Source organism: Pygocentrus nattereri, chromosome 19 (genome assembly GCF_015220715.1).
Source record: "Pygocentrus nattereri isolate fPygNat1 chromosome 19, fPygNat1.pri, whole genome shotgun sequence".
In the NCBI taxonomy this organism is placed as follows: domain Eukaryota; kingdom Metazoa; phylum Chordata; class Actinopteri; order Characiformes; family Serrasalmidae; genus Pygocentrus; species Pygocentrus nattereri.
The window spans coordinates 19,756,135-19,772,997 of NC_051229.1; the positions used below are offsets into that span (position 1 = coordinate 19,756,135).

The 16,863-nt window shown below is 38.1% G+C and overlaps 1 protein-coding gene across 6 annotated transcripts in view; it reads left to right on the forward strand.

Annotated features, from left to right (window-relative positions):
* per2 (period circadian clock 2) overlaps nucleotides 1–16,863 on the forward strand; it is a 46,583-nt gene that overhangs the window by 24,723 nt on the left and 4,997 nt on the right. The window contains exons 8-22 of one of the 6 annotated variants that reach the window (XM_017718511.2): nucleotides 2,043–2,185; nucleotides 2,961–3,039; nucleotides 3,734–3,840; nucleotides 4,681–4,834; nucleotides 5,244–5,352; nucleotides 5,743–5,883; nucleotides 6,184–6,259; nucleotides 6,706–6,874; nucleotides 7,364–7,491; nucleotides 8,023–8,223; nucleotides 9,051–9,311; nucleotides 11,176–12,071; nucleotides 13,642–13,803; nucleotides 15,130–15,325; nucleotides 16,556–16,691. In XM_017718511.2, the coding sequence (XP_017574000.2) occupies nucleotides 2,043–2,185; nucleotides 2,961–3,039; nucleotides 3,734–3,840; nucleotides 4,681–4,834; nucleotides 5,244–5,352; nucleotides 5,743–5,883; nucleotides 6,184–6,259; nucleotides 6,706–6,874; nucleotides 7,364–7,491; nucleotides 8,023–8,223; nucleotides 9,051–9,311; nucleotides 11,176–12,071; nucleotides 13,642–13,803; nucleotides 15,130–15,325; nucleotides 16,556–16,691 (2,958 nt within the window). Of the gene's footprint in view, nucleotides 1–2,042; nucleotides 2,186–2,960; nucleotides 3,040–3,733; nucleotides 3,841–4,680; nucleotides 4,835–5,243; nucleotides 5,353–5,742; nucleotides 5,884–6,183; nucleotides 6,260–6,705; nucleotides 6,875–7,363; nucleotides 7,492–8,022; nucleotides 8,224–9,050; nucleotides 9,312–11,175; nucleotides 12,072–13,641; nucleotides 13,804–15,129; nucleotides 15,326–16,555; nucleotides 16,773–16,863 lie in introns of all 6 variants that reach the window. The other 5 variants (XM_017718508.2, XM_017718510.2, XM_017718509.2 and 2 more) reach the window with 5 other exon arrangements.

Sequence of the window (16,863 nt, forward strand, 5' to 3'; positions counted from 1 at the left end):
TGGCAAGTAAACAGGAACAGACATCCTAATACACCTCCCATTACCACCCACAGAAACTGTACACACTGCTCACTCCAACACTCCTTTTGCCCCTCAGCTCTAGTGTCACTATAGTAAATTTTACAGCAGCATGATTATGGTGGTCATCATAATTATTCAAATTTCTTCATGAAAATGTTATTCAAAATACCATGAGAATATCATATAGTTAGTACAGTATTGGGAATCTAATTGAATCGTGGGCTAAATGCCTTGGTATGCCCTAAATTAATGAGTATAAGGGATGTGGGGAAAGTGTTTTTAAGTTGGGGTGCTGAAATTTCAAGCTGTACATAAGTAATGTGAGCGGTGACCTCATGCAAAATGATTTTTTTTCTTTACATTTTTTTATAATATCCATCAAACAGAGCATGCCATAATGTGGCGAGAGGCAACAATATACCAATATAACTGACACATTAAACCACTGATGCGCACCCTGATTTCGCTGCTATTTCTCCTTCTAGGATATCATAATGCCAATGAGTTGAGTGACGTCCAGTCTGATTGTGGATGTGTGACGCAGTAACAAATTGCGTAACATCACTGTGGTTTTAAAGTTTAAAAAACAATATCAGCCAGTTTTAGTGAAGCCACCAAAGCGGCCAGCAGTGGGTGAGGTAAGCGATTCAACTCAATGAAAGCATTATCTCAGAAGAAGATGTGGCAAACATTGCACGTACAGGCAAATGCTCTTTTATTTTAAGCACACACTTCACCAGTAACATGGGAGTGAGGCAGGAGGACACAACATATGATGAGGGTGGACACTTCTAAACACTTCAAAGCCCACCCTTCTCAGACACAGTTATGCTAATAAACACAACTGCAACAACAACTGAAACACACAACAACAGAAAAAACAGCAGTCACTGTTTATATCTCACCTCAAACTACAAAACAGAAGAGACAACTCATAAAATTGCTACAGTTTGGAAGCTAACGATTCAAATTTCCAACAAAAACAAATTTTACAACAAAAACAAAGAGCACCTGAAAATATTCCTTATGGTAATATTTTAATGTTTACATTTTCATTGTAGTAGAGCATTCAGCATTATAAAAGTACAAAATTTGAAACATAAGAAGAGCACTGTGGAGTTTTGCAAGATCTATTTAAAATGCTTTCTTACCAGCATAGATACACTAAACAAAAGCAGTGTTATACAACGCTTTACTACTCTAGTGTTCAAAAGTTTCAAATTAACATTTGTTTAGAATTTAGAGTTGGTCATATCAGTATTTGTTAGTATTTGTTGTTACAGTATAGAATGAAAAACTATAAGGAATACCAAAAGGTTTTGATGTTATTAATTGCATGATTAATAATATACTGTAATCATTTCTTTGTAGTAAATTCTTGGTACAATATCTGCCTGAGATTTCATCACCACATTTCAAATGTGAAGCAGTCTGGACTTTCTACTAATGTTAAAATGATTTAACTGTAGGGATTTGGGCTGGGATTGTTTGTGTGTTACGTGCTGTCAGGGAGACGGCGGTGTGTTTGTGTGTTTATATGTGCTGTTAAGGAGACAAGTGCAAGCCTGTCAGGAAAGGTTTCCAACAGAGCTGAGAACAGTTTCTTCACTGTTACTGTTCATTATATCGGCAATCAGTAATAGAGTAATATTCATCTCCATGTTCATCAAAGTGTCATGAAGAACATGTTTTGCCTAAATAATGATTTGACCATTATTTTCCAACTATTGTTAAGAACACAGTAAGAATCTATTGGCTCAAAGATGTTTTAAAAATCTAAACGATCTGAGTGTTAAACACTGAAATCACAATAAGCCTATAAAACGTTAGGTTGTGCCATTTTTCCTAAGGTAGGGTTTTTAGCATTTTTAGCATTCTATTTATTATGGTAAGTTATTAGAAATACACAAAAAAAGCATGCTATATATATTTTTTTAATAAATTGAAAAGTTAGATGTCCCCAAACTTTTGCAGTGTGCATTTGTTTGTATATTCTAACTCTTTCCTGTTCTCTGTTGCAGTGGTGGTAAGGAGTGTGAGGGAGATTTGCAGTATTACCCATTTCGAATGACACCGTACCTGATGAAGGTACAGGATACAGAGCACACTGAAGATCAGTTCTGCTGCCTCCTGCTGGCTGAAAGAGTGCACTCAGGCTATGAAGGTCAGTAGGCATGTTTGCTAATCAAAGTGTAATCACATTGGTGCTTGTTCACTTATGAAGTTAGTTACAAATTTAATAACATTTAAATGCTAAATTAACAATTGCAACTCTGCCTTTTTGGCTTTTTTGAATGTCAAGCAATGGAAAGAAAAGGGGGAAAAACCTTAAAGATGTTTTTTTTTCTTTCATCAAAAGAAGTATGCACAACACTTCATCAAATTCAAATCATAATAGGATATCTCTTCTTCTACATTCCTGTACGAAAACTATACGCAAAGCCCAAAATATAATTTTTTTACTTATGGTTTTGGCCTGGTCGGAATCCAGATATAAATATTAATAATTTTTTACTGTAAAAGGTTGTCTGCAAGTTTACCCACCAGATTATTTGTTTTCATTTTTATCATTTGTACATTAACATTTTACAAATGGAAATAGTTTCAATTTCATAGTTTACATGTTGGCATCAACAGATGTGCATGTGCATGATGTGCATATGGTGCATATTGTTAATTACTGAGCTCAATTATAATGTTTATAATTATATTATTATAATGATAAATATTTTCATATTTGTTTATAGATTATAGTGAAGTTTTGTGGTTAAACAAAAAAAAAGGCCAACAGCTCCCTGGCAGTACCACTGCAGTCCACTGAGGGGCCTTCTTGTCTGGGTCGCTCTACCAAAAACAGAAATGTCTGCAAAATTGTTATTAATGGCAGAAATGTCACTGTGACAGTGCCAGCATTGACGTGTAGATGTTTGATCTTTCAGCTCCAAGGATCCCCACTGACAAACGCATCTTTACAACCACGCATACACCCAACTGTGTGTTTCAGGATGTTGATGAGAGGTGAGAGGTTTTTTTTTTGTTTGTTTGTTTGTTTACTTTACTAGATCTTAGGCTTGTTTTTCTTTTATATTTACTCCTCTGACTTCAAATCAGGTCCTTCATACCAAATGATTATAGCAGCAGCTCTTCTGCTAAATAAAAAAGAACCCAATTAATGGATGGGTGTGTAAAATGGTGATATGTTATTGTCATCATTATAAATGTCATTGTTTTTCTGTGTGTATTATCAATATTTCGTGAACACTAAACAACTGCATGTACCGTAAAAATGGTACATATTTAATACAGTAATTGTATTGTAACTACATAGCAACAATTAGCTGATTAGATAGCAGCTGTTATTTTGCTGTTATCTAATTTTATTCATACATTTTATGACCAGATGTTTGATTTCTTTCTAATTAGTTCATTTTTGGGGGGGGGGGGGGGACATTTACTCTTTTAGTTGTACATGGTCTTTTTAAATGTCATACTGCTGGGTTGCTGGTATATGTTATATTTACAATCGAAAAGATGTTATGATGTTTTTGATATATCACTCTTATTAATGGCTTGGGGACCCTGGCTTAAGAAAATAAGTTGTAGTAAAATCCATTTCTGCAACATAATTTTGCTACAGTCAACAATACAAACAGTATTTTTTGTCTTCAGGACTGTTCAACATATGTGTGACTGAGATTTTTTTCCATCTCAGGGCTGTTCCATTGCTGGGATACTTACCGCAGGATCTTATTGGTACGCCAGTGCTCTTGCACCTGCATCCAAATGATCGACCAATCATGCTGGGGATTCACAGGAAAAGTAAGTGTAGCTTGTTTAATAATATCCACAAAGATTTAAGATTTCAGGAATTATTCATGTATCCAAATAATCTCTCATGTTAGAAAGCAATAATAATAATAATAATAATATTTGCGTAATCTAATATTTGCACTTTTAGGCTTTACAGAGGAAATAAATCAAACCATTGGAGAGCTAAAATGTTACAACTTATATGAATAGTAAAATTAATTAACTGCAAAGTAGAGGGAAAGAAACAAAACTTATTTTGACAGTGCCAGTGTAGCATCATGACAATGCTTTAAAAGCTAAAGCAGTTGCAGAACACTGTTGATTCTTTTTTATAACTTAAATGGGATTATGTAGTAATGACAGGTAGTTGCTAAGGTGCTGCAGTATCCCAGTATATAGTAGCCCAGTTGGGTTGCTTAAGTGCTGCTTGGCCATTGCTATGATATCCCAGTTGGTTAAGGTGTTGCTAGCATACTTAATAAAGATGGTGACATAAGAAGAGTGTACTACAACAGTTGGAAAAAGCACAGGCAACCTTTATGGGTACAGGCTCTATAGTACTTAAACGCTTTGTGTTTCTAGCTGGAAAACTGTAGGAAGAGTTGCGTTGCAGCTTTTAAAGTGTAAAAAAAAGTCATTGTATAATACAGTATAGAGACTAGGCATATGTCAGCCATTGTGATGTTGCAGTAGCTACCGTACATTATTCTGTGATGTACTATTAATCATGTTGTCATTTAGGAATGCTCCTCTGTACTGTACTTCTCTTGACAGTGTGAAACTGTTTATCATTTGGCATGAGTCCATATTTGATTTGCTTGTTCATTTTTTATTTATTTTTTTCCGTAGTCCTTCAGTACGCCGGGCAGCCATTCGACCACTCGTCCATCCGGTTCTGTACAAGGAATGGAGAGTATGTCACCATAGATACCAGCTGGTCTAGCTTTGTCAACCCCTGGAGCCGCAAAGTGTCCTTTGTCATTGGACGACACAAAGTGCGCATGTGAGTATGTGACCTGTGTGTTTACTGTATGTGTTGGTCCACTTGAATCTCTGAAACAGTTCTAATAATTATTGTAACCTAGGGTTAAACCCTTACACTATTTTGGCCTTAAAACCTTGTCTGTTTCACTGCAAGTAAACTTACATGGCAAGAAAAAAAACATTTTTGATTGCCATATAAAAACATTTCTGTTACTTTCCAGTGTTTAGATTAGGTTTGATGCAGTCTAAGGACTAGCTTCTTTAGATTACATAACATGAAGCCAGCAAATAGATAACTGCACTGGAATGAGAGCGTGTTTTTGTTTTCTCATAATTTTACTGAGAAATCCCTGAGCAGACTGTTATGTGGTGAAGGTAATGGTTGAGACTTATTTGTTTGATTATTAATGGTGATTATTTTTCCTTAGGGGCCCTGTGAATGAGGATGTGTTTGCAGCTCCAGCAATAGCAGAGGGAAAAGTAATGGACTCAGACATCCAGGAAATCACTGAGCAGATACATCGGCTATTACTACAGGTCAGTCAACAAAGAGAAAGGGAGAGAAGACTTTTTTGCTGAGGAATTCTAACAGTTTACACAAGGTCTTATAAAGATTAAGGTCATACTTTATTTTGATGGTCCCCTGTAGATAATTATTTAACCTCTTGTCTATAAATGGCATTTACCTAAATATATGTTAAATTGAGCTTAACTTTTTTCTAACCCTAAATACTAACCTAGCCTTAAACGCTAAACCCTAACCCTGGTCCTAATTCTAATCCAAATCCCTCCTCAGCTCATTTTCACCAGGTAGTTTGTAATTAATTTGAGGTTTCGCATGTGGCAAAGAAGAATGCACTTACATCATTAAGACATACACTGCAATCAACAACAGTAACCCCTATATCTGTGTCTGTGTGCATCTAGCCAGTACATAATAACGGCTCCAGCGGATATGGCAGCCTTGGCAGTAACGATCATCTGATGAGCGTGGCTTCGTCCAGCGAGAGCAACGGTAATGGAACCCGCCCACGCGCTGAGAACGAGGAGGGCAACAGAGCCAAACCGGTGAGTCACATGACCACTCCCTCACTATGTCACTTGGCATCTGTTCCACATCTTTCATCACAGTCCTTTAAATTGAAAACTGCAGTCAGTTTAAATAACATCAGTAAGCTTAAATAATTAGATAATAATTATGACAGGCCTGAAGTCCAAGCCAAAAAAACATTTAAGAGCCTTTATTTTAAAGACTGGGTATCTGACAGTCCTAAACTAACTCATCACAAATGACTCTTCAGGGCTGGAGTAGGTCACAAGATTACATTGTACAGAGTTCTGTATGAATGTGTGTGCTTAATTCCACAGAGAACCTTTCAGGAGATCTGCAAGGGGGTTCATATGCTGAAGAACCAGGAACAGCAGTCCAAAAAGAATTCAGGCAGTAAGTACAAATATCTGTGTCTCGGTATCTGTTAGAGATGTGCATTTGAAATTTGAGTAGCCCTTAGAGTTAATGAAAGGGTAAGACTTTGGGTGTCACTAATGTAGGTCTGTAGGCTTAGCTTATTAGATGACAGCTCTAGTGTCACACAACAATTTTGCTATTTTTGTGCACAAGTAAGAAACACATTCATGCAAAGTATAATATAGTACACTTACTTGCATGTACAAGCAAAAATGTAACATGTAATGAATCCCTGAATTATTAGTCTGCTTATTTTTCTTCTTATATCTTCCCAAACAGTTAATTGAGTGCTCAAATAAACATGCAGTATCTGAATTTGTGAGAGAGAATCTGCTTGTGCTGATTATCGGCCTTGTGTGAAGCAGCTTGTGTGAATGTCTGGGCATATAACTCAGAATGTGAATGCCTCACTCTTTCTCTAGCAGAGTTACTCCAAAAGAGTCCAGCAGTTCGGCCCAAAGACTCCGCTTGCCCAGTGAACTGGAGAGAGAGTGTGGATGAGCAGCAGGCCACAGTACAGGAGGAGCTCACCTTTAAAGACCAGACCGTCTACTCCTACCAGCAGATCAGCTGTCTGGACAGTGTCATCAGGTACAACATACTCTGAACTCTCCTTTCAAAATAAACAATACATGTTAATTTCTTTCGAGAATTTTTGGTCTTGAAAAGTTGAAAATTGGAACAGGAAAAAAATAACAGTTAACAAAGCAACTGTTTACAACAATGATGTTAATAATACCTGAAGAATTTAGGTTTTCTTTGTGAATGCAAGTATTGTAGTCCTAGGTTTGAGCGTTACGATTTGACTTAAAGTCACAGCAACAGCTCTATGCCAGGGGTCTTACTGAGTCACTCTTAAACTTCTGCAAAGTTAAATATATGTTAATATGTCTGTTACAAGCTTCACATAAAACATAGCACTTCTTTTACAATGTTCATTTTTAGTCTTGAATGGCCAAAAATGTATCTAAATCACTGTTGCCACTAACATATTACTAGAATCCCATACAATAGCAGAAATTATCATTATAGCAGAGCTGTTTTTTTTACATTTAATTTAAAACTCTCTCTTTTTCTCAGATATCTAGAGAGCTGCAATGTGCCTATCACAGTGAAAAGGAAGTGTCCGTCATCCTCCAACACCACTTCCTCAAACTCAGATGAGGACAAGCAGAAGGCTGCTGAGAGCTCAATGCAAGTGGCTGAAGGTACTAAAAAACACACTCACAGTTTACCAGTGCTTTACCAGAGCATTCTGTCTTTTTAATTCAGGTATTTTCATAGTGTAGCAAATTCTCCAAACAAGCTGAGGCACTCTAATGTTATGTGGCTCAAAAATGTCTAGTATAATTCATAAGATCTATATAAATAGAAATATCTGGACAATAGTTTAATAGTGACAACATTCGGAAATGCATTTAATTAACGTTTATCAAATGATTCATTTTCCCTAAACAACAAAAGCATAAAACACTCTTACTGTAAGTAAATGGTTGCGGGTTTTAAACTCACTTGGATGGATTTCGACATATCGGTTAATTCTACTAGTCTTGGATTAAATTACCAATGGACGCATTAGTCAGTCCCAAACATGGGTCTGGTCCATTGTATTTGCATTGTGAAACTCTGTGTATACACTGTAGCTCTATAAATATCCTTGTCTTTCTGTTGACTGATGTCAAAGCAAGTAAACACCATATAAACCTATTTAAAAAAATTACCTTCTTTTTACCCTTCAGAGTCTGGTCACCTGAAACCGCAAGCAGGCCTCTCATCTCTAGACGTCTCAGAAAAGCCAGCAAGTTCGGGGGTAGTGGGCACGTCGCTGACACCACTGGCTCTACCCAGTAAAGCTGAGAGTGTGGTATCCATCACCAGCCAGTGTAGTTACAGCAGCACCATTGTACATGTTGGGGACAAGAAGCACCAACCAGAGTCAGGTAGATTGAACATTAAGCATTATTATGTAATCTGAATTGAGAAGACCAGGACAAAATCAGGGTTAATTAATTAATAAATTACTAAATCGGGTTGAATTTTAAAAAAATATTGATATGTTCTAGGTAGCATAGTAGTAGTAAAAGCAAGTCTTTGTAAAAATCTGTGTACATTCTTGTATTTATTTTCTAAATAGACTTAAAATATAAGCTAAAAAAAGACCTGTACTCTCTAGAGTGCAAGTTACTTGCTATGCTTTAGAGGTAGCACACAAAATATTATGCCATTCATCCATTCATCATTAGCATTGTATCTGTACTAATACAGTGCTAATTGCACAGCTGCAGGCATTGTGGCTGAAGATCAGCACAGTAAAACTGGAGCCAAGAAAACAAATAAAAGATATTGAGAAAAGACCTGGCGATCACCACAACTGTCACCGTCAGATAAACCGTGCTTAAAGTTTTCATCTTTGAGAAATAGAAGAAAATCATGCTCTACACTTCCTTTAGACCTGAAAAATTCCACAGATGTTTCTGTTCATTCCTCCAGTGTGAGGAAAAAATGCTATGCGTTTGAAAATGGTAGGAAAACCAAACTGTGCTGATCTCTGGTCCTCCAGGATTAGTATTGCTATCCCTGCATTAATGTTTTAGATCATTCCTGAATGATACCTAAATGATGATTGCATGCATAAACTCTGCATACAAAGATTACATAACCTGCAGTAAAACCTATAGCCATTCTCAGAGAGGCGGTGTGAGCTCATAGTGTAGTCGTGTTATCTCATTGTCTGCCTTTGATTATGCTCCTATTTTTTCGTATACAGAGATCATTGAGGATGCCCCTAGTGCTGGAGACACAGCAGAGGGGCCTGCTCTGGCTGTCCCCCCTGCTGCAGTTTCCCCTCCCAGCCAGGAAAGGGAGGCCTATAAGAAACTGGGCCTAACCAAGCAGGTGCTGGCAGCCCACACTCAGAAAGAGGAGCAGGCCTTCCTCAGCCGCTTCAGAGAGCTGAGGGGAGTTCATGCTTTTAAAGCGGACTGCTCCCTCTACCTGGAGAGACAGAAAGGACAGGTCACATCTGATGGTGAGTAAAACAGCTTAAACCCCAAGGGTCCCACATTTGGTTCCCTACTTTTTATACTTTACAAATTTTTGTAGTAGTTGTAGTAGTTATTGAATAATGAACACGCACTCTAAGGGTCATACATATCATACATTTTTCTTATATTTTATTGTTTTCCTTGAAGCCCACACACTTTTATGGTTTTATGTTACAAATACAGTCGTTCATTTCTACATCACCATTTTCCTACCTTTCTTTGCATAAAGTGCATTGGTTTTGTGACATCACAAAAACAATGGACTACAATTACCAATATCTTCTTAAGATTTTGTTAAATTTGTTCTTAAGAAAGATCCTAAGGAAAAGTCTACATCAGATTCATGATGTGTTCTTAAATCACGAAAATTATTTGCACCATTTTGCTCTTCAGTGTGCATTGATTCTGTTCTTCCCTCAGAGCAAATCCCATATAACAAACCAATGTGGAATGTCAGAATCTTTGTGAAAACTGCATAAATGACTTTTAACAAAAAATTACTTCTTAAGAAATGTTGGTGAATAAAGTCCAACGAATCCAAAATAGGCTACTTGTGCAGCTTAACTTTTATATCAACAGTAAATTTTAAAACATTAACAGTGTTTATGTAGTACATCAATCTCTGGTATTTAATGATATATGATACATGATGTGGGCCCTTCAAAATGTTCATTAATTTTAGCTGTACCAACAGAAATAAACAGCCTATAAACATATATAAAAAAAAGAAATAAACATACCCTGTTAAAAGCTGCCAAGAAAGTTATGGAAAATTCAGTTAGCAAAGCTATTTTAAACAAAAACTCATTAATTGCTTGGAATTAAATGTCATTGTTTCACTGAAGCCCAAGTAAGTCTATTCTGAGCCCACACACCAGTGAAAGAGTAGGAGTGGGTGAACTGCCATCCTGGCAACGTAAGCGCTGACTCAACCAACTGAATTACATGTTGGCTGTTAACTTGCCAAAATTTTATTTCCCAAGACAGATAATGAGTAGAGGAAGAAAAAACATAAAAAGGATGCTTAGGATGCTTTCCTTGTAAGTGAACGTTATAGCAGTCCTGCTTTAAGAGGTACAATGAGTAGAACCTGACAAAAGTTTAGGGAAAATATTGCATAGCAGGATGACAGCAGATGTAACAACCCAAAGCATACCTTGAGCTGATTACATTTATTCTGGTAAAATTGGTCCTGGAAAAAAAATAGAATGGCTTCAAATATTTCTTGTTCTGGTAAATCATTAACCCTATTGAAAAGGGTCCTATATAGCACCAAAAGGGTTCTATATAAAACAACACAATCTCCAACAGTCCTCTAAAGAAACATTTCATGATGCATACAAATGGTTCTTTGAGTGTTCATGATTCTCTATAGAACTACTGTCTTTGCTAAAAAAACCCTTGAAGAAGTGTCTTTTTTTTAAGAGTGTACATAATGAATTGTATTTACATTCTAGGTTTAAGCTCAGACGTTTCAATATCAATGACAAAATGTCAAAGATGTAAAGGACTTTTCAACACAATGACTAAAAAAACAATACATTTTATTGAAATTCAAGTCGCAGCAAAACAGCTCCTATTCTGCTAATAAACAGGTTTTGTATATGTACACTTGTCACAATTTATCAGAAATGTTACAATGAGCTACGAACGACAAATAATATAAAATTACAGTGTGTTTGTTTCTGCTGCTGACTTCTAAAGTTAATTGTCATTCACAGAGAAGCAGTAGATTGTGTCTAAGAAATGTTTTTACATCTCATAAAGCAGCCTTTATGATACACCTACACCCTTGATAAGCAGCCTCAAAAAATCCTGTCTCTCTCCCATTCCCTTCTTCTCAAACAGCAGGACCACCTCATGTAGGAAAGCAGGGGGGAGTCACAGAACCAACTGCTCGCCGAGGGGGTCGCAACAAGAAGACAAAGTCCAAGCGTGTCAAACAGAATGAGTCGTCTGACAGCACTGTCTCACACAGGAAGCAGCTGTCCAGGCAAGAGCTGCAGGGCCTGAACCAAACCTCCTGGTCTCCATCGGACACTTCGCAGTCCACGTATCCAATCGCGTACCCAGCTATGATGCCTGCGTACCCGCTCCAAGTTTACCCAGGGACCAACATTATGGCCCCCCGGGTAGATGCCTCTATCTCAGGATTTGGGGACAGCCAGTGCAGCCAGGTCCCGCCCATCCAGCCACCTTTTTCAGCCCCTTTGGTCACACCCATGGTGGCACTGGTGCTGCCGAACTATATGTTCCCACAGATAGGAAGTGCTCCCCGGCAGCCTTTCTACCCAGAGCAAGGGACTTTCACTGCCCAGCCATCATTTCCCCCACAGACTGTGTACCCCCCTCAAGCTTCGTTCCAGCCCCAGACTACATTTCCTGTACAGACTCAGTTCACCACGCAAAATCCCTTCACCCCGCCAACGCCTTTTCCCACACAGTCCTTCCCCTACACTCTCACAGGTGACCCGCCAAAGCCCGCAGAGACAGTGCTGAGGGAGGGGCAATCACGAAGCTCCACTCCTCAATCAGTGGGTGGGCGGGACCAGTCTTCTCCACCCCTCTTTCAGTCTCGTTGCAGTTCCCCCCTGCAGCTCAACCTCCTGCAGCTGGAGGAGAGCCAGCGATCTGTGGAGCGACAGGACAGTTCAGCACCCTCTTCTGGAGCTCAGGGGACCTGCACTGCTGCAGCAGAGAAAGGAGGGAATACAGGCACGCACAGCAAAAGTGACAAAAAACAGGTATGGACTTCCAGAATCTTTTGAATAACTCAGACTGAAAGTCTCCCTACTGGACTTTACACATTGAAACATTCATGCAACAACTAGTTGCATGATGTGAGTTGCCTGCAGTATAATTTCCATGCAGCTTGACACTTATAGGAAGCAATTCAAAAAGTTGCACACAATACATTGTTACTCCAAGTTAGCTAAATTAGCAGCTCTTGTTTTTTTGATAGTGTTTCATTCTTGCTGTAAAGTCATAGGCAAGATGTGATTTAGATATTTGCATCTTTGTTTTTTCCAGCTGTCATTATTTTTCCCCATATCTACATAGCTTTGTCTATCTTGATAGAGATATATATATATATATATATATATATATATATATATATATGTTTGAGCTTTTACCTGTTCTTTGTCAAATTTTTGAAAATTAATGTTTAAGTAGCCATTATAGCCTACTTGACCTCTCACTTGTCCTAGAAGCACTACAGGTCCCCATCTCACTCATCTCACACCTTCTGTAATAATTTTAATCCTTTGGGTCATCATCTCTCTTGGGCATCAAGAGAGAACAAAATGAATATAGCTTAGTAAAGCAATGTAACAGCAGACTAAAGAAGAATAAATAGTGGCAGCTGACCAAATGAAAAACTACCAACTTTGGGGCAGCTGGGCGGGGGGGGCGGGTGGGGGGGTGTCTCTTTTTAATTGCGCAATTTCTTGTCTTCTCTTCTGGTTCAATGATTGGAAAGTATGTCATTCAACATGATCACTTAATGTATTTCTGGTGTTTTGATTTGTTTTTCCATGAAGCATGTTTCACTTGTGCAGCTGTTGTGGCTGAGTTTCAAATGAATTGAACGTTTTATATTATGCAGCTCAAGTGCTTGTAGGATTCAAGCAACTAAAGTTAAAAATGAAAGTGTCACCATGTAAAGTCAGCCTTAGAAAGTTTCTGAAGCTATTGTGTCATGGCAATATAGTGCACTACACCTGCAGTATGGAACCATTTGAGATTTTGTCTCTCTCTTTCTCTGCCTTTCTATGTTTCCTTCTCTCCTTGTCTTTTTACCTTCACGTTTCCAATTCCCTCTCTCCACCTGTAATCACCACTTCTTGCCACCAAGTGGCAGTGTTCTGCATCACACCAAATGTTCAGGATAGCGACCAGGGTCATTCCTTTATTGATTTTAATTTTTGCTCTGTCCACATTTAAGCTAAGGTCAATGAGTTCAGTGCACTGGATAGAAGATTTTTCCCAATCTTAAACCCCAACTCCCAAACCCCAATCTTATCTTATCTAACCCCAATCTTATCTTATGTAATTTGAGGCGCTTCATCAGTGTGAAAGACCAACTATACTATGTTGACCATCATTGCGTTGGTCTGGTTTGGGGCATAGTTGTCTCATTAATGCCTTTATATGGACACAGCCTAATTCATACAAGCCATGTGTTGTTTTTTTTTTATCCCACATTCAATTTTAAGTGTTTAAAATGAACTGAAAAATCATGAAACATAGTAACCATTGCAAAAGAGTAGTACACATTTCAGTGCTAACCCCTGTGTCCCTTGCACCTTTTAGCTGTCACTCATTTCGCCTGGTCCAGTAGGGGCTAGATATGGGCCAGGGCATCCTCTGATCCCGCCCCCCCAACGAGGCCCCCTGTTGTCTGGGGAGCAAGAAAAAGATGGAGAGGGTTTATGGGACAGAGTTTTCTCTAAACTCAGATGTCCCAGCGAAGAGGTAGGCCCATCATGTAATGAAATCCTCCCTTACTGCTCCTCTCCTACTTCTGACCTCCTTGCCATCTTATTGGAGCAAAGCATCTGCTCGCCTTTGATTTGCTTGATTATTTTTGACCCCTTTTATTTTTTAAGTTGGTGATGATGCCCCAAACCCATGGCCTGCCTGGACCCCCCCGTGCCATGGATTTTTGTTTTAATGATGCTTCAAGTTATTTCTTTTTCACCTGCCACCTTAATGTTAGCATGTATTGACCTCTTTCAAAGTAGTGGACGGTCAGCAAAGTGTAACAATCCTTTCTTTCACTGCGTTGTTACACTTCCAAGCCATTTCCATTACATGCCATTTTATTTATGGCGAAAGACTGCATCAGACCAGCATATCAAAAATGCACAAACACTTTATGTTGCAGAAGTGTCGCGCACTCACAAGATGTGTTTGTGTCTGCAATCGTTTCTGCCAGTGCTTTGTGACAGCATGGACTTCTGTCAGAAAACATTATTTGAAATAAATATCTAAATATTTACACATTTACAGAGTATCAAAGTCATTTACCCATTTCAGTTTTGACCATTTGAGTTTTAATTAGGGCTGCACCAGTACAGGAATTCTGGGCCTTTGCCAATATCTAATATTTTTCACATACCTGCAGTTGTATGCAAAAGTTTGGGCAAATTTCACATTTTATTGATTTTTGGAGTGAAAATAAATTAACACATCCTCTATAGAGAACACAGTTTTACATATTTTAATGCACAATTACTTTTTATTTTGTGAAAAAAATTAAAAATGCAGCCTGTGCAAAAGTTATGGCACAATTTTGATTTTATGTTTTGGGTTTTTTTCCAATAAGTTAATTTCAGTATATAGTAAGTACAGTAAAATTTGTAGAAATGTCATATTTAAGTTTGTTTCCTGTAGAGGAACTTATTTTTACTTAGATCAATAAAACATGTAATTTGACCAGGAGATATTTGCACTTGTTCTAGTAAGTTATTGTACTCAATAATAACTTATACAATATAAATGGAAATACTGTAAATTAGACACCAAAAGATATTTATTTTTTGAGAACACCAAGAATGTAATAAATTACAAATAAAGTAACTTCTTGATAAGTTACCTTGAGTCAATCCTAATGTGCAGCACTAGTTTTATGTCTGTTGACCAATTCACCATAAACTGTTCACATGTAATGGACAACAGGTGTTTTTATTTTCAATATTGTAAAATAAAGAAATAAGAAACAAAAAACAGCTGCAGTGCAGTGATGAGTGTACTTATAGCAGAGTTGATAACCCCCCTGCTTTCTCTCTGGTTTTGCAGGATGAAGGTTCAACAGGTAATGGTCACCACTGCGACACTCTCTCATCATCTAGCGACCTGCTGGATATCCTTCTACTGGAGGACTCTCGTTCTGGAACAGGTTCCGCCACCTCTGGGTCCATGGGCTGCGGTTCTAACGGCTGTGGGACATCTGCTTGTGGGACATCTGCCAGTGGTGGATCTGCGAGTGGAACAGGTGTGTATTGACTTTTTGGAATACTATATGCTCCATGGATTCAGTTTGGCATTACTTCAATTTCTCTTCCCATTTTTCAATTAGACCAGTTAAGTTCTGACAAACTATGAAGATCATTTGAGAAAGCCATTGAAGATATAGCTATGTGCACTTGTGGTGGGCAGATCACCAAACAATCCATGGAAGGTGAAACATGGTGAAAACCTGCAAGCTTGCAAGGGGTTCAGTCTTATCCCAAAAGACTGATTTTCATTTTAATCAAGCTAGAGCACACCAGATACCTCTTGTTTAATCAGTTGGTCTACAAATAGTTGATCTGCTTTGTTGGAATGAAAACCTGTAGCAACACAGTCTCTTTGCAGATTGCTTTAGTATAACTTGCATCAGGCTAAAGTTATGTGGATGTGCATGTACAATAGTTGAACGGAAACATTCTGCCATCTTTTAAGAACATATTTGCTGAAATCCACTCCAAGCTTTTCTGAAAATAATTTTCTGGACAGCTTTTCTGGACAGCCTACAAATCTCTTCCAAATTAGTTAAAAATATTCTATTTTTGCTGTCATGGCACTGATTTATATAAGAAAACCACATAACTACCACACTCATATTAAACTCGCACATCTTTTAGAGAGATTCAATTGGATGATGTTTAAGCTAATTTGCATGAGCAAGACAGACACTATGATTTGCAGTAAGCTCTGGCCATTGATTGAGTACAGAGCAGCAACTGATTCATACTAACAGCCAGTGTCCTGTCTGACAAAATACCTGACCTGAGCTTTACAGTCTTTCATATAGATTCATTTTTTGTCTAATTGTATTTTTGCCTCCTCCTTCTTGAATTGGAATGTGGTGATATGATGATATAATTATTGCGATAAATAACATTACAATATGGTTTTCTGAGCATATCATGGGTATAATCAAACCTCTTAAATTAATATGTAATGTGTATCTCCTGAACACGTGAATGTACGTATTACATTATAACAACCCTGTTATGCCCCTTTTGGCCTTTTTAAAATGTGATTCCACTATTTTGGTGCATTTTCTCCACATTATCCTTAAACCTTAAAACTAAATATTGTCATGCATATTGTGTATCGTGAAATGTTTTCAGCTATCGTTAGATTTTTGCCATATGGCCCTTGCTTATTGCTTAGGAACCTGTATTGTGAGAATTATTAGAAGGATTATAATTGATCTCAATGTAACTCTTTTTCACAGGGAGCAGTCACACCAGTAATAACAGCAGTAACTACTTCGGCAGCGTGGACTCTTCGCAGAAGTCTCATAAGGCCAAGGGGTCGGGTGGTGGCGTTTCAGGGCCCATGGAGATGGAGGAGAGTGAGAGTCTGATAAAGTATGTACTGCAGGATCCTCTATGGCTCCTTGCAGCCAACGTAGACGAGGCTGTTATGATGACATACCAGCTGCCCTCTCGGTGAGCAAAAGGAAAAGGAGAACACAAAACCCATGCCCTCATCCCAGCATAAAGGGGGATTCAATTTACTCTGACCCTGCTCACTACTATT